We start from the raw sequence: 23633 nt of genomic DNA on the forward strand, positions 1-23633 counted from the left end.
TGGCTGGCGGTGTGTCTTGCCATTGGTATTGATTCCATGATAAAAAAAAAAAAAAAAGCTTAACCACTGGTAACCTGTAAAAGCTTATACCACCATGGCTGAATGGATAAACCTTAGGATGGCCACACAGGCAGGAATGTGATAGACCAGTGGGACTTTTAATTCTTTTTTTTTTTTTAAATCCAAAAGCAAAACGTGTTGGCGCCTATCGGAATTGCTTCAACCAAATACAAACAATTTAGTTGTTGTAGTTTGTTTAATTCTTATTCTACTACATTTTTTCTGTGCCATTTTAACCAATGTTAACCAAGTACTTCATGATGAGATGATGAGATCCCTAAGCATGTTCCCATTTATGCCTAGAAAACCCAAATTTCGTATGAAGGTTTTGAAACAATGCCTTCAATATAAGCAGCTGCAACTAATTTTTCATACTTGTTAATATACAAAGCTTTTGTAAAACTCTCATCTGTATTGGCAAATTTACGTTCCCCATCAGAAGAACCTCTGAACCCATTAGAAGTACCACCTAAAGGTACACCTAGCACTTCTTAGCAGTGTTCTCCCTAGACCCTTTTAGCTGGATGCACCACCCGACACTTTTCAGTAGCCACCCGGTTGTCATCAGACATTTGTATAAGCTAAAACATGTGACAATAGGAATCTGGTCACAATAAAAGAGCACTGGAGCATAATAGAAAGGCAACAAAAAAATGGGGCATACTAAGGGGGAGGGCCCTACAAAAAATTTTGGGGAGAAAACTGCTTAGGTAACTCAATTATCAGTCAGATGGTCAAAGACTGGCTCTAAAGCTACGTACATGTCCAATGCTTCTCATCTGATAATTGGCTCAGGGACGATATTGGATGAGAATCTGGCGTGTGTACAGCCCCCGTCGTTCATCATCTGAACGACCGCTCTAGCGGATCCACAAACGATCGAATTAGAAGTGAAGAGGGAGAGCGGGCAGCAGGGTGCCACTCCGTCGTTCTCCCCCTCCCCTCTCTATAGAGTGGAATGGTGCTGTATGCACCGTGAAGTCCTTAGTCATTGGAAAGGATTGGGAAAGATCTTTTCCAATGACATTTACTGCACATGTGTACCCAGCTTAAGTCTGATCAGAAATCTGATAATGCTTCATACAAACCAAAGAACCCAAATATAAATCAGCTAATTTTTTGCCCAAAAAATAATTGTGGGCTACTAATAAACTGAAAAATATTAAATATAATGTCCAACATACATAATTGCTCCCAGTAGTATGGAACTATCACTACTGATTTTGTTTTACATATTTACTCGAGTATAAACCAGGGTTGTTTTTCTATCAATCATAATGCCATTAGAAAAAGAATCTCCATTTATACTGGGGTCATACTAGTAGCAATCCATAATAATAAAGCTCCAAGGTCTTCTCAAAAGGGGGAAAAAAGAAACAGACTGAGCCCACATGATGGTTATTTGTTTCCCCTTAAGAAAAAATATTTTTAAAATAACACCATGGTTTCTGTTAAGTACTGTTTTAAATATTTTCAATGATGGCTGCATTTTTGTGCAGAAATTTAGCATCTTCTGTATTTTAAGATAAAAATAAGTCATGTTAAATTAAAATATAGCATATGAATATTTTTTGTTTTCATTTTCATCCATCAAACGGAGTTTCCCTTACATGTTCGTCAAACTAGTCTACCTGCTTTGTTAAAAAATGCCCATAGTTTACAGAGTCTAAAAGCTCTGGGGGAGATGTACCCATAACAGAGAACTATTTTAAAGCAGTAACTCCTCTTCTATGTGTAGATGGCTCCACACCATTTTCGAATCCCATGCTTTGTGACACCAGTATTTTAAATGTTGTCGTTATTAGCATCGCCAGTCTGACATGGGCCTCATCAATATGAATTTTTATTATTGAAGTGATGAACACTGGGATTTCCGTGATGTTAAAAGTCTTCTATGTCTTGCAAAACAGACAACAGCAACAATGAGCAATAACCAGATAATTGTTTAGTTTTCTTATAACAATTTTGGCAAATTTTCAGTGCTGTTGCAATGTGTATGTTTCTTTAGCAGCAACTTTGCCCGGTTTAAGTCTACATGTGATTTTTGAATACTCTATTTGGAAACAAACGTCTATAATTGCCTTTAGGTAATAGAGATGGAATGTTTAAAATTGACTGAGTTTAAAACTGAACTTTTAGCTGTTAAAAAATTGTGCAAAATGGCCATATGTATGATATTTATTAAATAAATGAATCGATTTTGGAATCTCTGATTACTAGTCCAATGACACTCCAATACACTGACTTACAGATCTTAGAATTACATTGTCTGTTCAGTGACTGCTGACAGTCCTGAATTCCCTTTCTAACATAGCAGGACTATGGGTATAGGGGAGCATATGACTTCCTCTCGTGTGACAGTGATCTGCCCTGAGCAGACATTCAACAGTTTTAACCATTTTCAAGGTGAGGGAGCATTGACACCATTTGCTTGGGTAAGGACCAACATCAAACTTATGGAAGCAGATAAATTACTGCAAAAGAGTGGTGGAAAGGAAGAGTAATAAGGTGAGTATATCTCGCTGGGCTATCAGCAAACAATATTGCTTTACCTAAATGACCAGTTACAATATTATTAATAATGTTAATAAGTTAACAATGTCATATTTAGATTTGCTTCCATCCATGCAAAAAGCCCTAAAGCTTAACTCCAGACTTACTTCAGTCTTGCACATGCTTCTTTGCTATACTTCATTTTCTTACACTTCCTTGCACATAATAAACTTACTGGACGCATTAGATGCTGCAGTAAGTCAGATAGAGCTTGACACAAATCCTCTACATCCCGACTGTTCCTGGCCTGCATACTTCAATCATTGGATCAGGATTACATATAGGCATTACCTAGGGCAGTCTATGTAGGATTGCTCACTGCTCCAGACTGACCACCGACAATCGAGTCATTTTCATATTAATATTACTTTTCCAAAAAGAAAACTGGTTCGGCAGACCCCAGTTGAGTCAGAGGATGGGAGACAGAGGATGGATCTTAGATTCATAGAGGGAGTTGAAAGTTTTTAATTTACATAAATACAAAGCGATCCTGAAAAATGGGGAAGTAATTTCAAAAGCGATTCTTAGTCCTTATTCTTAGTGCTTCAAAAAGCACTAAAAATAAGGTTAGAAAAGGCAGTAAGGTGAGTTCAGGATCCAGCAAAGTTTTCTACACACATGGATTGATTGTCCTGGTGGACATAAGATTGAAGGAGATTTAACAACTGTTTTTTTTTGGTGTCCCATACCTCCTGAGGAAGCCTGAGGATGCATTGCGAAACGCGTCCAGAAATGAAAATGGGACAATTGTTAACAACAAAAACTATATACTCTGATCTTTTGTCTATACACATTTCTTTTGTTTTAAAGCTATAAAAATTTATGTTTCTAGAAATAATTGATGTCTAGTAGATATAATTATTGAAATTTGGTGGGTCAATATCCATTTATAAATTGATGAAATAATCACTGTTTACATCCGGGATCTTGGGACTGAAAGGAGGCATGTACAGCACCCTACCATGACTTCCCAACACCCATGATCAGCCTGCATTGCAAAATCACCCAATGAACAGGTTTCTAGGTATGTGTGTGTAAGTATGTGATGACAAATGTAAAATTGTAATGAAAATACAATTAGCATGTTAATGAAGGGGGGTAGAAGGAGCTAACAAAGTCAAAATATAAGCAGACCAATTTTATTATTTTTTTTTTTAATATAGGATGTTTTATGAATTTGTGGGTCACCCTTACACATGGGCTATGTTAATCTTCTCTGGATTGTTCCAATTTTAGTAAATGTTCTGCCAAAGTGAGGACAAAACGTTATCCTTAATCTTATATATTTATATTTTTATCATACAGAATTATAGGAGTGCTGTATAAAGTCCATAGTCATGTCACTAACTGTCCCTCAAAAGAGCTACCAATCTAATGTACCTACCATAGTCATATGTTAATGTATTTACGTATGTTAATGTACATAATCTCTAATACAGTCTAAGGTCAATTTTGGGGAGAAGCCAATTACCCTAACTGCATGTTTTTGGTATGTGGGAGGAAACCGGAGTACCCGGAGGAAACCTACGCAAACACGGAGAGAACCTGTAAACTCCATGCAGATAGTATCCTGGCCGAGATTCAAACCTGGGACTTAGCACTGCAAAGGCCAGAGTTCTAACCTCTGAGCCACTGTGCTCATATAAAAAACAAAGATTATCCCATAAATGCATCCTAATCCAGCACCTCAACAACCACCGTAAAAATTACGCTTGCTCTGGAGATCGATATATTAGACGGACTCATTACTTGTTTCTTGTCTCTCTAAGATTTCATTTTAACTCAGCGACCCTATTACTCGCTTTTACATGTAACACTTCAACACATTCTAACAAGTCCTTTCTGTCACCTTCCCCTCCTGGGAGTCTTTTCAGTAGACTGCACCAGGCACTTTTTTTCTTTTACCCTCTCTAATTTGTTTACTTAGCAATGCGTCTCCTTCCAGTGGCTAATTGACCGCCACTGGCCAGCCAGCTATGCTTCTGATCTGCAGAAGATGTGAATGCTACCCCTCAGCCAAGCGTGCATATTTTAACAGGCTCCTTTAACTAATAAAATTTATATGCGTTTATATACATGCAGACATATACATGCTAACTTTTATTAACAGTTTGTGCAGTAGCACGGGCAACATGCCAGAACTTTTTTTCCCTCTCTCTCTGCTCCTCAAGAACAAATTTTAAAGCTCTTCCAAAGCCAAAAACATCACTTAAGCGGCTATTAGCGTTTACCTCTCAGCCTCAGCACACATGCTAAATATGGAATTGCGGCTATTTTAATGGCTTTTCTGGTTTACATGAATGGCCGAGCCTCTGTACATATACGCAAATAAATAGACAGACACATTTATATTTAGGACTGAAGAAAATATTGATGAAAAGGCTAAACAGATTATCGGCTACCATATTAAGGTGGTTACACATGGATGAAATTTACACGGGCAAAAGAGGAGATAAAAAGAGCTTTCATTCACTAGCCGCTGTTTGAAGATTCTGAGGCCCTTTAAGGCGCTGATCTGATCAGACTTTTGGATGAAAGGGAAAGCGGCCACAACTTGGCTTATGCTAAAATTTAAGTCTCGGGTCATTATGAATCTGGAAGCTTTCTTAGGAAAGGTTTATATTTGTCTATGGTTTCTGAATACATTGGTTTACTTGACAGTTTACTTTGTCTGATTCTTAAGCATCTTGGGTCAAAAGCTACGTTTTTGCCATGTTGTACACTTTTCATTAAATTCCACATGTACTGGCCATGAAGGCATCCATATTAACTTACGTACTAGCTCCTGGGCTACTGATTATTAATATTATTATTATTATTATTATTATTATTAATAATAAACTGTATTTATATAGCGCCAACATATTACGCAGCTCTGTACAATAAATAAGGGTTGCAAATGACAGAAAGATACAGACAATGACACAGGAGGAGGAGAGGACCCTGTCTAGAAGAGCTTACAATCTAAGCAGAGGGGCAAGTAGCACACAATAGGAAGGGGAATATGGAGTGTTGGGTAAGTAGTGAGGGTTTAAGAGATAGAAGACTGGTAGGTGAGTGTGAAAAGATGGGTTTTGAGGGCTCTTTTAAATGAGCAGAAAGTAGGAGCAAGCCGAATAGGATGAGGAAGACGATTCCAGAGATCCCAGAGATTCCATGTGATGAGGTTATGAGTGAGGAAGTCATTAGTAGGTCATTGAGTGAAGAGAGTGAAGAGAGCAGCTGGGGGAGTATTTTTATATCAGGTGAGAAGGTAGGTTGGATAAGAACTGTGGGGGGATTTGAAGGCAAAGCACTGGAGCTTGAATATGATTCTAAGGTGAAATGGAAACCAATGAGGAGAACTACAAAGAGAGGCAGGAGAAGAGGAGCAGTGGGAAGGATGGTTTAATCTGGCTGCAGCATTCATAATAGATTGTAGAGAAGAGCCAGAGAGGAAGATGCTACATTATGTCAGTCCATATGAGAGATGATGAGCGTGTACAAGAAGTTTGGTGGTCTCTGGGGACAGGTAGAGGTGGGTTTAGGGAGATGTTGCGCATGTAAAAGTGGCAGGAACTGGAAATATTCTGGGGGGTAAAAGAGAGGGCAGCATCAAAGGTGACGCCAAGACAACGTTCCTGAGGGGAGGGAAGAATAGATTTAGACAGATCTTTTTGGCTATCTGTAAGGGTGATATTCTCCCCTCGGGCCAGCAATGTAATTCTTCCCACTGACCACCACACTAATATACTGTGATCTGTGGATATAGTAATTAAAGAAGGGGTTGCTGAACATTATTTCAAGGGTCCCCCCATGTTAAAATGGTTAAGAAACACTGATCTAAGGGTTTAGAGGTCTGAGTGTCTGGGTTATGGTGAGGTGAGATCATACATTCAGAAAATGTGTGTCACTTAGCATTACCACATGCGATTTTGCTCCCCCTCACATAGTTTTATTACCTATTGATCCTGCTCATAGATCTGTTATACAGGTTTTTGCTATAGTGGTCTTGGGGGTAAGTTAACAGGTTTAAAGTGAAGGTCAGAACTAAAACTGGGTTGGAGATTCAAGTCACATGGAGGGACACTGTTTGAGATGGAGCCATTTCTTGGTACTGAGTTTTTTTAGTGCATTTTCTGAGGAAATAAATGTCAGTGTGCAGAAGAATAGGGGTAAATGGTAAAGGCTTTCTTTAGTTGGTGGGGTTAATAAAATGTTAGATTTGGGTAGGTTTAAATGCTGGGGAATTAGAAGCCTTAGAGGTTAGATTAGAGTTGAGCTAAGGAAGGTTTAAGTGCTTGGGGGGAAGAAGCATTCTTTGTTGGTTTTCTTTATGAGTATGCATGGACAAATTTTTATTTCCAATCCATTAAAAACATTTGAAGAGAATGAGAAGTTAAATCTACTCCTGACCGCTTGCAACCGATCATGGATAGTGACAGGTGAACAGACATGTTGGTGAATATTGATCAAGCACACGTTGTGCTGGGAGTACATATGATCAATAGCATCTGATCACATTTCTATGAAAGGTCAGATGTATGTGCAGCATCTACATATTTTCAGTAAATTGATTACCAACTGGAAAATCAATGGAATCAGTCTGCCAAGTGCAAAGCTCCCTGTATGGACCACCAGAATTTATTTTTTTCTTAGCCCTCTTTAAGCATCAGTCTAACCACAAGCGATGAATTCCCAGATTGGGCATAAGGTAAGTTTCTTCTTAGGTTTCAAGTGTTTAGTGTCAGGTATATACAAGCAACAAACAAATGTACACATACAACAAATCATTCTAGAAACTGCCATATGATGAAAAACGTATACACCATGTCAAAATTCAAACGCCAAGAAATCCTAGCTTCTGAATCCCTGCAACTTCTATCAAATATGTGAACATTTCTGCTGCACCTTTATTGTGCGGAGCTGGATGTTTTTCTTGCTAATGTATATGGGCAGCACTGTGGCTCAAAGGTTAGCACTCTGGCCTTTGCAGCGCTAGGTCCCAGGTTCGAATCTCAGCCAGGACACTATCTACATGGTGTTTCCAGGTTCTCCCAGTGTGAGTTTCCTCCCACATTTTAAAAACATGCAGTTCGAATAATTGGCTTCCCCCAAAAATTGACCTTATCCTGTATTAATGACATATGACTTTGGAAGGGACATTAGATTGTGAGCCCCTTTGAGGGACAGCTAGTGACCTTTCTATGGACTTTGTAAAGCGCTGAGTAATATGTCGGTGCCATATAAATACTGTATAATAATAATATCCTCTACTAAATAGCACCACCATATGCAACCCAGTAGTTTCCCACTCTAGTAGTAGTAGGGGAAAACTGTATATTGGGTGTTTAAAATTCCTCATCCTTCTGTCGTGACAAGGAAATATAGGGACACAGAGCGTTTCCAATTTTGAAAGAAGCAATATTAAACAAAGAGAAGTGGCCTTTGTGCAAAGCTTGAAAGTAAATTACAGCAGAAAGGTTACATTGTAGTATGCAGCCGCCCTGCCTAATATGCATTGGGTGACAGCCAGCTTGCTTGTGCGGTTAACAATATTGCGAGCCCTAATGATCTCTTCTCAAAGACAAACAATTAGACACAACATCTCACGCCTATAAAAAGCATCAACACCAAGATAAAAGGAGACAGGCACATTATTCACCAACAGACCGGTCAGGCTGCACAACAGAGCAGAATTCACACGGTTCGCGATCCAAAACTTCCGTAAACATATGGATCAAGCTCCAAAAATAATAACTGCGCTCTAACTGCACCCGTCTGTCAGAAACAAGCCTACACGCGGCCTCTTTAATGAACAGGTGACTTTGGGACGGAAGCATAAATTGCTTAGGTTTAATTGAAACTTTTTTGGCTGTTAATACTGGCGGGAGCATCAAGACTATTTTGTTTTATTTGTTTACTAAGAAAACAAAGTATTTCATTACACCAAAGCCCACACATATGAGAAGGAGCTTAATACTAAGCAGCAGAGGAATTTGTAGACATCTTATGTTCACATGTCTTATGTGAAAAAGTTCTAACCGCTGTGGTGGATTTTGAAATATAGGAGCAAACTTTATTTTAAAGTGATTGTTCAGCTTAAAATTGAACAGGATTAAGGGTTCATGTCCACTGGCTTTGGCCTAGTTTAATGTAAGATGCCTCAGAGATTATGCTGGAAAAGGTTGCATTTGCAGTTGACCACCTTCCAACCTGCACATGACATGAGGGTTTGCATGTCTATTATTACTATTATTAATTATTATTATTATTATTATTAATAATGATGATGATAATAAACAGTATTTATATAGCACCAACATAATACACAGCGCTGTACAGACAGTGACATAGGAGAAGGAGAGGACCCTGTCCAGAAGAGTTTACAATCTAAGAGGTGAGGGCACACAAGTAGCACACAAAAGGAGGGGGGATATAGAATGGTAGGTGAGTAGTGAGGGTTTAAGAGACAGAAAGACATGTAGGTAAGTTTGAAAAGATGGATTTTATGGGCTCTTTCAAAAGAGCAGAAAGTAGGAGCAAGGAGGAAGAGCATTCCAGAGAGTGGGGCACTTCTAGAAAAGTCTTGGAGCCCTGCGTGTGACGAGGTTATGAGTGAGAAGCCTGTTGAGCCTCAAAAGCTTTGCAGAATGCACCAGGTATCTGATCTTTTATTGCCTGTACAAGGCATTTTACCCTTTTGTGTTCAGAGCTTCCAAAGATGGTGCAAAAAAACTGACTTTCTGAAGGTTTGAGGTAGTCACAAACCCCTCCCTAAAGTAATCAGGCTTAGCAATAAATTGTAGGAGGCAGAAGGAAGAACACCTGTAAGCCACACATTGGGTTTTTGATTTGGCACTGTACTTTAAAACACACGCAATAACATGCAATACTGCAATGCATGGTAACGCACTGTAAATGTGCATTGCCACTCAAATCTATTTGCACCCAAACACACATCTGTAGTATATCGTAGTCCCTTTGGCATACCACATTATAATATTTAGATAGATATTAGGTATGCTTTGTGGTTTGAATTGAAAGAGTAAAACATTTAGGACCTGTATTTTGGTGCATGAAAAATGAATAGGACCCATGGCATGCACTAATATCTACTGTTTTCCTGTGCTTGTCCCTCTTGCAGGCATGTTCATAGCGTTAGAAGGACTCCTTGCCTTCTCCAAGTCCATGTAAATATAATATAAAGAATAGTTCAATATATTATACAAGTAGCCCTTATAAATGCATTTCATTAATTTAAACAAATGCATATCATTACCTTTTTTATTTTTATTAAAAACTTTAATCATTTATAGTATTACATAAGTATATAAGGTGATCAAGTGATCAAGATTTTTTCCTTCAATGTAGACATTACACGGAAGTGATTACAATATTTTATTTCCTGCAGGGAGTATTTCTCTTACCAGTATGTCATGTACTGTATATGTTTCTATATTTGCAGTCAGCTTTCTGACATGCTAAGTGGCCAAGCATGTTCTCATCCATCAAAATATTTACTGAAATGTCACTTTGTGGATGTCTAACCTCTGCCATCTCCATGTCCTGTTTCTGTGTCCCTCCTAGCGACAGAATGCAATCCATGTCATGTACTAAACACAAGTATACAGACAGACCGATGTCACCAGTAACATCTTTACACACTGCATTCTAAAAAATTATTATTAATATTATTAAACAGGACTTATATAGCGCTAACATATTACACAGCGCTATACATTAAATAGAGGTTGCAAGTGACAGATACAGACTGTAACACAGGAGGAGAAGAGGGCCCTGCCCTGAAGAACTTACAATCTAGGAGATGTAGGGCATTGGTTTTTAGAGCTAAATAGTATAAAAGGCAAAGATGATCCAATCAGAACTAGGCATGTAAGATGCCTTAAGGTTAACAAAAAGTTACTGTACAAATCTAGAATGTGCCCTAACATAAGACCTGTGTGCTCTCATCTTACATCACATTATTTAATTATGCGAGGCAATGGTTGACCTAGCAAACCTGGAATGCTATTGTTTGGTAGCTGTTTTTCAGTAATCGACCAAATAAATTCCAGGTTTGCCTGATCACTTAGGTTCACCCATTATAGTCTATCTTCTCCAGTCTTGGAGAGCTTTGATAAGATAAGCCCAATGTGCTACTAAGTGCCCAGAAGTAGAGTCTTGCAATGAGTCTTTTCCCCACAGGTCGCTTGACTATTTCAAGTAGGGATACGTTAGGTAAATGTGTGGCAAGAAGGGTTATGAGAAAAAAAGTTGCCCTTTCTAAGGGTACTGTAACTAGTTCATCAGGTATTGTATGGCTTGTTTGACTTCTATTGTACTCTGTGCAATTCACAAATATCAATTTGCACCTAAAAGAAATTAAAATGTTTTGGTATGGCTATTTATGTGAAGGTTTTAATGTGTTTAGAATCTGTGTCCTATGTGTAGAAGAGTTTGCTATCAACCCTTCAAAAAGTCCTACTTTGCTGACCACCACCAATCAAACAGGTCTAAGGCATACACACGTTCAATTTTTTTAGCTGAAAAAGATCTTTTGCAACAAAAAAGTAACAGATGAGCAAATAGGCGCTACACACAGCACCATTTTGTTCCTTAGAGAGAGGAGGGGGAGAATGAGTGAGCAGCACCCTGCTGTGCTCTTCTTCATTGACTTATACAGCAGTCAATCATGGATCTGACAGGACGGATCCATGAACGACTTCAGGCAACCGCTGTACAAGTCAGATTCTCACCAGAGACCGACCATTCGTATTCTCAGGCGAGAATCATCTGATGTATGTACATAGCCTAAGATTAGACTGTGTATGGACAATCTCAGCACCTTGTAGCTCCAGTGTTCTGGGTTTACTCCCCATAAGGACCACAAGCTTCCTGGAGCAAGTATTTGTATAGTGCAGCTTCCTCCTGTAGTACAAAGGATTTCTGATCTCAGATTGGTCCTAGCATGGTATGTATGACTAGAGTAAAATGATGATGATGATGATTATTATTATTATTATTATTAACCACCTGACCGTTAAACCCGACCTTGGTTCGGGTTTTAAAAAATTGCAATTATCGATAAACCCGATGAAAATACAGTGAGAAAAGTTCGGGTTTATCGATCACTTACCTGGCCCCGCTGTGATCATCCAGCGTCGTGTTCGTGTTCCAGCGTCATTCTCCAGCGTCGTCCTCCAGCGTCGATCTCCCTCTCCAGCGTCAGGTGCCTTCTCCGAGAAGAAGAAGCCGGCCGGCGGAGAAGAAGAAGCCGGCCGGCTTCTTCTCCGTCCATAGCGTGTACGTGTCCCTCGGCGATGACGTCGGCACGTGTGCGGGAAATTCAAATTCAAACTCATTCAAACACATTTTGTATTGGATTGAATACAAACTCCTGTATCCAATCCAATACAAAATAATTCAAAATAAATACAAAGTATGTAATTGATAAATTCAAATGCTCATTTTGTATTGGATTGAATACAAAGTCCTGTATCCAATCCAATACAAAATAATACAAAATATATTTATGTGGTTTTGTCAATAGGTATGTGAGGTTGGACTCTGTTTTAAAATTTACCACACCAGGGAGGTGTTTTAGAAAAATATATTACTATACAGTATACCGAATTATCGCATTTTCAGTATTTTTCATTTATTTATGTATTCTTGTTTAAGCTGATTTTTGTGTCTTTAATTTTATTAAAAGTAATTTTTTTTTTTTTCACATGATTGTGTGTTTCAAACATTTTTTATATTCATGATATCTACTAGACCCTTGTTCGGACATATTTTTGTTTCCGGTTTAAAATTTAAAAAAAAAAAATTTCATGAAAAACAGTGTACCGCTTTTGGTACAGAAATCTAGACATCAGTGTAACGCCCAGGTGGATAATATTTAATAATAATAATAATATTAATAAACATGATTGATATAGCGACCACATTTTATGCAGCACTGTACAATAGGGGTTGCAAATGACAGACAGACACAAGAGGAGGAGAGAACCCTGCCCAGAAGAGCTTATATTCTAAGCAATAAATTATAAACCTGTGTGGGGACAGCTCTCCATGTCAGATGTAAATTTATGTTCCCTGTAAAGGGCTGAATGTTTAGCTGGGGCTATCACCGAACAAACAAAAATAATTAAAATAAATTAGTTCCCATAAGGCCCTAAACAGTCCCCTATAATTACAATGCTGCCTAATGCATGCGTTCGCCACAAGCCTGAGTGTGGGAATACGCAGGCAGGAGACAAGTATCAGCAGCAATGTGTGTTTATAAACACGCCTAGTACAAGCATTGACTGACATCATACTGTCACACGCCAAATTCTTCTGTATCATCTCACTCATTAGCATCAAAATATTCTATTGATGTCTCATTTACCTAATGCAAACATACAAAGAGCATTATATCTACACAGAAGCTCAGCAGTTTAAAGGGGAAGTAAACAGTGTTTAGAGAGAGCTCATATTATAGTGTTCATCCTAAAGCTAAAATTTAGGTGGTTGCAACTTACATATGGTCTGCTCCTCATTACTACCCTCATCTTTACCGAATCTCCTGTGGACTGAAAGCCAGGGGCAGGGACAAAGGGCAGGACAATGTCTATGTTTTCTTGAGTACATCACTGCTCCCTGCCACATCCTAAGAATTGAGTAATGTGGACTGGCTATCAGATGGGGCGATGTAAAAATGTTTCTGTACTTATGGGCGGTTAATCACTTTTATAACCCATTATTATCAAGTGGCAACAGGCCCTTAGGAGCAATAAAGCACAAACCCTGTGCAGGACTCCAAAACAGGAAGAAGAGCTTGCATATGTAATAACTATGTCTGTCCCTGTGTATAATAGGTAGCTATACCAATCAGCAAAGGTTTTGATATTTTTTTGGAAAAAAAGCAACAATTAAAACAATCCCATCAGCCAATAAAGCTGAAAGGCCAGCTCTCTGCAAATGAAGAGGTATTATACTATCCTTCTGTGATGGCTAATGTCGCCAACCTTTGTTTTGTTTCAGTGTTGAAGCCTCTGCCGGCGTCTGCGCCATGTGACACTGTTGGAAGTATCAAATGCTCGATCTCCCTCGGAGTGCTGTGGTTCTTCACTTTATCCCTACCTTACTAATAAGTCCTGGAGAGTTCAGTGGAAAGAACCATAAAGCATTTTTGGAATTATTAATCGCTAATAAGACTGATGTAGTCTGCATTTCTAGAACAGTGGGAAGGAAGGTGACACATGTCACTGGAAAGGTAAATATACCAGCTAAGCTATTGCAGGGTCCTGGGTTTTTTAATAAAATGATTGACAGGGACATCACTAAAAAACTTGAACTAAGTTCCATCTCAGCCCTACTCTCTATAAAAACTATCCTAATAATGACCATGCTGGTTAAATATTTTCTGACATTGAATCGGTCTTTGATTCATTTTAAAGAACGTATTGACCTCAGTCTGCCACAAGGTGGCGAAAGTATATATATTTCACCTGTATATATATTTCTATAATACTTTCTCTATAAATTTTCTATTACAGAGCAACAAAAAATATATCGAATGCAAAGGATTTATTCCTCCCAAAGTGACTACAATCAGTAGTCTTTTGCTCTGGGTGTATATCACATATTTTTTTAGGTCCAACAATTATAAGAAGAAAGGGAAAACTTCTGCAGCACAGCAGGATGTCTTTGCTCATGAAAGCTAATTGCGTCAGATTCATCCTAAACTGGCTCCTTGCTCTAAACCGATTCACAATGGTAGGGAGCATAATCATCTAAGTCTCCTACAGTGTTGAACGCAGAAGGAATAGCAGTGCATTCTCCTTCTGAGACAACGGGTGGAGCCATTGTGTTTTTCTGCACATTTTCCAGAATCTCAGTTTGCTTCTTTCATGTAAAGCCTGAATGAAACCCACTGTATGCAGAAATCTGCAAGCCATCACAGCAAAGACTCCTTTTTTACATGACTGTTAATTAGGAAAGTTTTAATCAGACAAAGAGAGCTACAAAGCAGAAAACTTCTACGCTCCCAGTGTTTTAGCTACCTGATGGCACTCAAGGAATCCTATATCATGCAATGTGTGATACTTTTTTGAACCAAGTATGTAGTCTAAAAAAGGTCAATGGTTTAAAGAAATTTCAATTAAAAAAAAAAACATAAGCAATAGTTTCTCTTGTGGCCAAAAAAACAGTATTATATAAATGGATAGATTCAAAACAACTGACACTCAGGCTTTTTAAGGAGAAATTAGAGCATGTTTTTAGAATGGGCTGATTTGAAGCCTCTGGAAAAAGAGAATAAGGTTGCAAGGTTTTTTTTGAAGTATGGGAATCCTATATAGAGACTCAGCCACATTCAATAAAGCGTCAATTTATAAATATTTTTAAACATACCTTTTGGTAGGTCTGAGAATGCTGGATAATGATCCTCCGGTGGTTGTAGATGATATTTAATATGGAAATTGTTGCAATTGTTAGTGTGGTTTAATAACTAATTTTTCCTCTTTCATATTTCACATATGTTTATTTAAATGCCTGTATATTTGTTTTTTATATAGATGTTAATTTAAATATTTATTTATTTTGTTTTAATTTGATATTGTAACCTTGATCTATACATTGTTGATATTAATATTTATTGACACATCCTTAAATAAAAAAATATTTTTAAAATCATAAAAAAAGTGACCAAAACCAATAAAATTTTACTTTAAAGTGCACCTGTCAATATAAAATCATGAGAGCTCCTAATAGTGATTGTAATTGTAAGGGTGTTGGTTCTTGAATGTATCTTCCTGACTTATTCAGTTAATCTCTGCAATTTAAACACATTCACTTATGGTTTTAAATGCTGCAAATACAAAATATCCGTTGATCCACCAGAAATGCTGTAAGCCTAGTGTAGCTTTCTGTTTTAACTGACAACACAGTGCATTTGCTGCACTAAAATCCCTATCCGTTTTGCCAACCCTACAGAACTTTCCATATTCCTGCTTCTATCCACAGTGCTTGCTCCTTGGCTGCTAAAAGTCCTTTTACACACTGTGTGTAGTGCTTTTGGGGGATGAAGTTCTGAAAGCAATCACCAGGAAATAACCGATTAGCCTGTATGACCATTCTGTATTCTCTTACCTCTGCCAGAAAAGATTCTTGAAATGATCCCTCATCAAATGGTTCTGTTTTCAAGCGACCTGTAAAACAATGCTTTATTAGTAAAATAATATACTGCACTAAGTGTAAACGTTTTCAGACTCCCAATCCAAGACTGGGCTCCTACCTCGAGTCAGCACTGCACCGCTCTCCTGGTAATCTTGAATTTCTTCATCTTTCCTGAGCAGTAATGTGCACAGCTCCTGGCTCTGACAGTCCAGAGCCTTCGTCATACACATCAGAGGTTGCACCAAGTGCCGACATACCTGCCGATTAAAGACAAGTGAATACAAACAATAAAATTTGCTCCATTTTGGTCTAGAAAATATTACAATCATGAGAAAAAAAAGCACACAATCTTCAAATACCGAGGCTTTGCATACCAGGACATAATACAAAAAACATTGGCAGGTATTAAATTAGGCCAATACAACCTCAGATGAAGACTGATGGAACGATTAAACAATGAAGTTATTGCTGATGAAGAAGATTCTACAAGCCTATAAATCATGGAGTGTAATTAGTTTTTCTCAAATGACTTCTCCATTTTGGCTTTGTTTTTGTTAATGATGATTTTTTTTAATGTGTCCCAGTATTCTCCCCAGAAATTGTTATAAGCTGGGTGGAAGGAAGCTGTAGGTGGTGGGTGGCCCCTGTACTGCGAACCAACTTTTCAGTAACCACCCAAAAACAGCAGGGTGATTAATGAAAAATGCTGGGTGGTGCACCCAGGTAAAGGGGCTGGGGAGAACACTAATGTCCTGATACATAAATCCTCAGAATAATTATTGGGTGTATTTCTTTTGCACATGATGGAATATCTGATTGATAATTGAAAAATCTATTGGTGCTTTGTGTACTCTGCAGTCTTACCTTAAATAATAATAAAAGCCTTGGACCGGTACACATAAACTGATAAAATAACTGGATACAAAGTAATTTCAATAATCAATAGATGCTAAGCTACTAGGTTTTGGGTTTTTTGATGAAACAACTGATTGAATGTGTTGGCAAACATTGATTGAAAGTATGAGCCATGTCTATGAATGATTCAGCTGATACAATTGTAAGCTCCCCGCTGTCCTGTGGTTCATCAATGTTCAGTCATAAATGTTTCTTCTTTTTGCTTTAATGCAATTACTATTGGTTAACAATACAACTGACTGCAGAAAAGCACATGAACTATAAAGCATAGTTTTTTATTCATTCAGTCAGTATGTGTTGGAGTGCTGAACAAAGGGTGTCTAATCATCCATGACCCAAAAGGACCTTACAATGTTATGCCCCCCCCCCCCCCCCCCCCACCCCCATTATTATACAAACAAAAAGAGAATGGCCAGTTTGTTCCATTGTCAGATAACACATTATAAAGGTTTCTGGCTGTGGGTCAAAAAGAAGAACTTACAAGAAAAGGTCACAAATCCAAGAAAGGGCATAGAAAAACTAATTTCAGGTAGTGCTCCTGAAAGCCTAATAAGTAACTGTGCACAGTAAGGCTAATCTAATTGTACAATAGGTCAAAACTATTTCTTAGACTCCTCATACAGCCTCATAGAAATATTTGGCTACTTCCCTCATCTCCTAGATTGTAAGCTCTTCTGGGCAGGGTCCTCTCCTCCTGTCTGTCGTTGTCTGTATCCGCCTGTCTTTTGTAACCCCTATTTAATGCACAGCGCTGCGTAATATGTTGGTGCTCTATAAATCCTGTTTAATATTATTAATATTACACTGCACAACAACGATTCTGCTACTGGGAATAACAAAGGTGAATTACATGATATCAGGTCAGCAGATTCCAAATCAGAACTCAAAATATGCCTATCACATACAGATTGTAAGTTATAGGCTTGCTAAAGATGTTCAAATGGTCAGTAATTGGTTAATGTATTTTTACATGGGAACATTCCAACAGTTGCAGCTACCACTATGCCTGCTGCCACCTCAGCTGAATCACGCCCCCTGGTGGCATGCATGTTCCAGCAGCGGCAGGGCAAGTCAGGGAGCTGACGTCAGAAATAGGTATATAAGGTGAGATGGACCAGGGACTTGTCTCTAGTGCGAAACCATCTTATTGGATAGTACAGCTAGGCCATAGTGGGTCTGTTTTGAGCTAAAGATGAGTTGGCGCAGCTGTGTTAATAAACCGGACATATTTTGCTACATTTGTGGCAAATATACCACCGTGTGGTCAACGCAAGAACCTAAACAAGAGGGTTAGATTTGCTTACACGTATTACTTTGGATGTGAAATTGGAGATCAGGATGAAAGCTGGGCACCTCATATCTGCTGTCAGGTGTGTTACGTTGGCCTAACACAATGGTTGAATGGGAAAAGGAAAAAAATTGCTTTTGCTGTGCCTATGGTTTGGTGTAAGCCAAAAGACCATCACTCGGACTGCTACTTCTGTATGAGTTGCTGGGTTTTTGAAGACTAAGTCAAAAATCGCCTATCCGGATTGTGAATCTGCTCTAAAGCCGGTGCCACATCATGCAGAGAATCCAGTGCCAGTCCCTCCTACATCTGTTGTTACTGATAATGACATGTCGGATGAGGAACCGGAGGATAATGTTGATGTTAATGAATGTTATGAACTCTAATTTGAAGAAGGTAGGCCACATTTTATAAGCCAATCAGATTTAGATGATCTAGTAGAGGACCTGTCTTTGTGAAATGAGAAGTCTGAACTGTTAGCCTCCAGATTAAAGGAGTGGAGTTTGCTACAAAAAGAAACGACAACTTCACACTTTTGTTATCATCCCACAAAGTTTGCAAGTTATTATAGGCTGAAAAAGGACATTTGCTTCTGTACCGACGTGAGTGGACTGATGATGGAGTTAAGTGGTGAGTACATAACAGAGCAGTGGAGATTGTTCATAGACTTCAGCATAGCAAGTTTGAAAGCTGTATTGCTGCATAAAGGTAACTAAAAACCTTCTGTTCCTCTTGCTCCTGCTGATGGCATGAAAAAGACATATGAATCCATGGAGGTCATTTTGAAATTGATTAACTACTCAGAACAAAAGTAGAATGTATGTGGTGACCTGAAGGTGGTGGCACTCCTTCTTGGCCTGCAATTGGAACATACAAAATATATGTTCTTTCTGTGCCTCTGGAACAGTCATGATGACAGCAACCAATACAAAGTGAAAGAAAGGCCACCCAGACCTGAACACACTGTTGCCCAGTACAACGTGAAGCATAAATCACTCATTGATGCACAGAAAGTTTACCTTCCGCCACTTCATATTAAACTTGGATTAATGAAAAACGTTGTTGTTGCAGTGAATCGGAATGGTATGGGCTTTTAGTATTTGAACGTCAAGTTTGGAAAAGTTATAACAGATGCTAAACTGAAAGCAGGCATTTTTGTTGGTCCCCAAATCCGCAAATTGATGCGTGATGCCACATTCAGAGACAAACTCAACCCACTTGAACTTGCTGCTTGGGATTCATTTGTGCTAGTTGCACAAAACTTTCTGGGCAATCAGTGGGTGAAAATCATGCTGAACACGTGAACAACATGCTAACAGCATACCATCCACTTGGCTGCCGAATGTCACTTAAAATTCATTTCCTACATTCCCATCTGGACTTCTCCCCACAAAATTTGGGTGATGTAAGTGATGAACAAGGGGAGAGGTACCACCAGGACATTTCTGTTATGGTACCAAGAAATCAAGGCCGGTGCAACCCCAACATGATGGACGACTACTGCTGATTTCTGTAACAGGAGACAGCGGGGAGCCACAAACACAAAAGCAAGTGCCTGAAACACTTCTGAAGTGTACATGTGTGTTAAACAAGGACTCAGGTGAATTATGTGTAATTGTATATGTTGTTGCAACATAAAACTACATTTTTGTAATACCATGGAACTATGAGGCAAAAGTTAGTTATGTATAGAGATTACATAGTAACTGCGGAACAAGAGAATGTAGCAAATCGCGTCTATACGCATAATTAACTTAAGATCCTGAAGTCCTAGGCAGAATTGGACTTTGGATTCAGCTCACTTGATTTAGTATAGGACACATGGATTAGACCAAGTAGCAGACAATATTTATTATTTTGTGATGCAGTGAATTGTTCTGCACCCCAGCCACTGTGCATTATTAACCTGTGAACACACAGCACCATCTTGTGTTCAGTTGTGATACAGCAACTTACTTTGTGAACTATAATATAGCACAGGGGTCAGCAAACTTTTGGCTACTAGGCCATTTTAGGAGGTCAAGAAGGCAGACTAGGCCGGACTCTCTCTCGAGTCCCGCGCTGATGGCTCCACCCCCCCAGGAACGCCCCTCAAAGGAAATCCCTTTCCTCCGCAATGCATATGGAGGAGAGGGAATGTCCCCTTACCCCGGCCGCAGTAAATAGGGAAGGGAGGCATAACAAGAAGGCTCAAGAGCCACGGGTTGCCAACCCTTGCCGGCCGGGATTAGGCCAGATCGACCAGGGGGCGTTGAGACGGAACGGACTACTGGCTAGGCCGTATCTGGCCTAAAGGCTGGAGTTTGCATACCCCTGATATAGCACAACCTTTGCTGTACTTGTAGCTAGTTAGAAGTGCCACCAGCTGCTAATAAATTGGTCTTTTGGGGCCACAAATAGCTTCTAATTGTGCATCAATGTGGTTTTGATGGCCGCTTTGCCCTCCATTGTTCTTCCTGGTTGCATCTGTATCCTGCTGGACAATGTTAATGTTTTGTAATGAAGGGGTTTAAATTTGTGTCTAGTGTTGGTACTCATATGATTGTGTCCCCAAATATATGTTTATACCTCTGAAGAAACAGATCCAAAAACTTGCAAAACTCTCAGTGCTAGAATGATAGTGAAACAGTGACTTCACACAGCCCTGCCACCTCCCAGATCTTGTTACCTACCAAGCCACGCTCCCTTACCACTTCTGCTAACTGCTGGAGCCTCCATCACGGCACATAACCTACCCAATGTAACCATAGTTGTAGCTGAATGGCCAATCAAAAAGGTCTGAACACTGTCACATGGGAGGTACCATGAAATTATCTCCCAATCAATATCAGAGCTAAGCCAGGCCAGCTTAGCCAGGTGAAGCAGCAGTGAGATGGGTGAGGGAGTGTGGCTGGGCAAATGTGCAAACTGCAGTGTCTTTATAACTTTATATTTGTCTAGCACTAAAAACTAAAACAGATTTATATTAGCAAACTGGACTTTTCATCCACCTTCAATTATTTGTGCTTTTCCCATGCAGTATCGTCACTCACTGTGCTGACAGCGGCCTCCTTACAATGGAACTCCCAGTAAAAAGGAAGGCCAGATAACTGGCTTTTCACATGCAGCATCAGGGTGTTCTCTGTCCACTGACAAGAGAACCTGTAGTGTCCATCATCTCTGGAATCCAGCAAGGGAAGGAGGAGTCGAGACAAGTGGGAGAGGAAAGAAGAGATTGGAGCCTTTAGTCTTTTATTGAGCTCCTGCAGAGAAAACATATAGGACAAGCTGAAAATGTATTTACTTAGGCAGAGGTAGTGAATGGCTAAATGACTCGAAATCTACATATAAACATATCTTCAAAATCAGAACAGGAACATTTACATTAAAAATGGGAAATTCTCAGGAAATGTTTATGGAGGTGCTAATGTTGTAAACTGTACGATTCTATCACCATAACAGGTGGCGTGTTCTCCCTAAACCCTTTTAGCTGGGCTCACCACCCAGGACTTTTCAGAAACCACCTGGCTCTTTTTGGGTGATTACTGAAAAGCTGGGTCACAATACAGGGGCCACCACCCACCTACAGATTCTTCCCACTGTATATTAGGACTTGAAGATCTTAATAGGAGTTAGGCTGGGCTCAGGCTAGCTTGCAGAGCAATATGGGATACCTGGAAATGTTAATTTAGGGACTCAGTAGGCTTCAGGGCTTCAGGTTGAAGGCCTGCTTGCACGTTGTTTAAAATGTCAGCATTCCCATTATGACTAATGTTTAAAGCCCAACTGAGCCTCCAGTTTAAAGCAACTAAAAGTATTAAGAAAAACAAAAGAAATTTCACTGCTTGTTTGTTTTCTTTTTAAAGCAGTCACAGCCTAAGAACAAAACCCTGTGTCCTGCCAGCATAAACAGATTGGTATCCATGCTCTCTGTGGGTAAGCAGTAACCAATCTGAAATGGTCCCACACTACTGGCTAAACTGGAGGTCAAAGCTTTCCAGGGAGCGTGAGCTTTGCCAAAATGCAGACTTATAAGTCTGACTCAACAGGGCTTTGCAGAGAGACCACTGCTCCCACACAGAAAGCAAGAGTCCTTCTCTGCAGTATGTTGCTTTGCAGGTTTTTCTACTATGAAGCTGCTTTAATAACAGGTATGCTGCCAGCTAAGTAACATTCTGCTTTAGCCAGAACTAAGACCCCCCACACACAACCAAGCAGTTATTCCAACGCTAAGATCCTGGCAATGCAGGAGAAGTGTGGGAGAAAGTGTGAAAATGCTAGCTTCCTGGCTGTCTCACTCATTCTCTGACTTGAGGCATTGATTTGGAACAGGCAGGGAAATCAGAACTCAATTATCTGCATATTTGCTTGAGCCAAAGTGAAAACTCATTCATAAAGCATGACAGCCAGATAAACAGCATTTACAGGAGAGGCCAGCAAAGCACAGCCTCCATGTTTTTCTTCGCACAGATTGCAATGATTAGACTGACATGACTAAGTAATGTGTAAATCTTTTTTTACTGACTTTGATGAGTTCCTTCAGTTTGATTTGTGGAAGGGCTACAGCCCTAGAACCCTGTTTGCTAAATGTACTGACCTTTGACCTTTCCTGTATAACTTCAGCTCCAGCCTCCTCGCACCAGACACTGCTGAGGTCAGAAAGCAGCAAGCAGTAGGCAGAGTCTGTGAAATGAACTTTACATAAGAACGTGCATTCTCCAATCTGCAGAGACTTCCATGGAAGGGGGATGAGGCAGCCGTCCATGGCCTGTGACACCGCCATAGTGTAAAACCCTGCATGGAAACGAAAATATAAAATTATAAACATGAACACAGCCAAAGCTAATAAATACTAGGGCTCTATTTATAAATGATTCTCCTATCAATTCCTCTGAAATTTGCTGATACCGGTAGATGGTCCTATCTCTCTACAGGTCCCCTATTAAAACAATGACTAATTCTGCCACCTAGTGGTCAATCATTGAAATTATTTATAACATTGCAGAAAGTCCAAAGTTTATCCTGATAAATTTCATAAAAATCCAGTGCTGCCAGATTTGAAATTATACGAGACTGCAGCCTTGTGTCGTGTGATTCGGTCCTGTGCAACCTCCTTCTAGAACTATAGTGGGTGTATTGAGGGAGGGGGTATAAATCCTTTAAAAGGACGGACCCCAAAGTGTTTGTAATCCAGAACTAAGTGATAGGCGACACATTGATGAGCCTGAATTCAGCTTTTGTTTTCAATATTTTTATTAGGAATTTTTCAGTAAACAAAAGTCAAAGCATAGATACAAAGAGAAGAAAAAAAGGGAAAAGGATAAATTATTGTCTATCTTGCTCATAATGGATTAACATTCAAAAATTACAATAACTGAATCGTACCAGAAAAAAGGAAACCTGGAATTCAAATTCAGAAGTAGAGTAGGAAAAGGTAAAGAAAGGTAAGAGAAAGGCGTGGGAAGGATACGGGTTGAGGGAATAAATTTAAGAAATAATTCTTTTACCCAGGGTAATCTCTATCACACTTCCCCTCAAAGGTGGTGTGTGACAGAGGATTGTGAGTAAAAATGAGTTAAGTCGGAACATTATTATTATTGTTATTATTATTATTAAACAGGATTTATATAGCGCCAACATATTACGCAGCGCTGTACATTAAATAGGGATTGCAAATGACAGACTAATACAG

The 23633-nt window shown here is 39.2% G+C and overlaps 1 protein-coding gene and 1 non-coding gene across 2 annotated transcripts in view; both read right to left on the reverse strand.

Annotated features, from left to right (window-relative positions):
• Positions 1-23633, reverse strand: part of NHEJ1 (non-homologous end joining factor 1) — an 89354-nt gene that overhangs the window by 59140 nt on the left and 6581 nt on the right. Inside the window, exons 2-5 of the mRNA XM_072418019.1 lie at positions 22539-22735; positions 20995-21204; positions 15878-16016; positions 15733-15791 (exon numbers count right to left, since the gene is read on the reverse strand). Of these exons, the coding sequence (XP_072274120.1) occupies positions 15733-15791; positions 15878-16016; positions 20995-21204; positions 22539-22724 (594 nt within the window). The 5' untranslated portion in view covers positions 22725-22735. The remainder of the gene's footprint in view (positions 1-15732; positions 15792-15877; positions 16017-20994; positions 21205-22538; positions 22736-23633) is intronic.
• Positions 3767-3873, reverse strand: LOC140336139 (U6 spliceosomal RNA). The gene has a single exon (XR_011921804.1). It is a non-coding gene; the product is annotated as a U6 spliceosomal RNA (small nuclear RNA).

The sequence above is a fragment of the Pyxicephalus adspersus genome, chromosome 7 (assembly GCF_032062135.1).
Source record: "Pyxicephalus adspersus chromosome 7, UCB_Pads_2.0, whole genome shotgun sequence".
Lineage (NCBI taxonomy): Eukaryota > Metazoa > Chordata > Amphibia > Anura > Pyxicephalidae > Pyxicephalus > Pyxicephalus adspersus.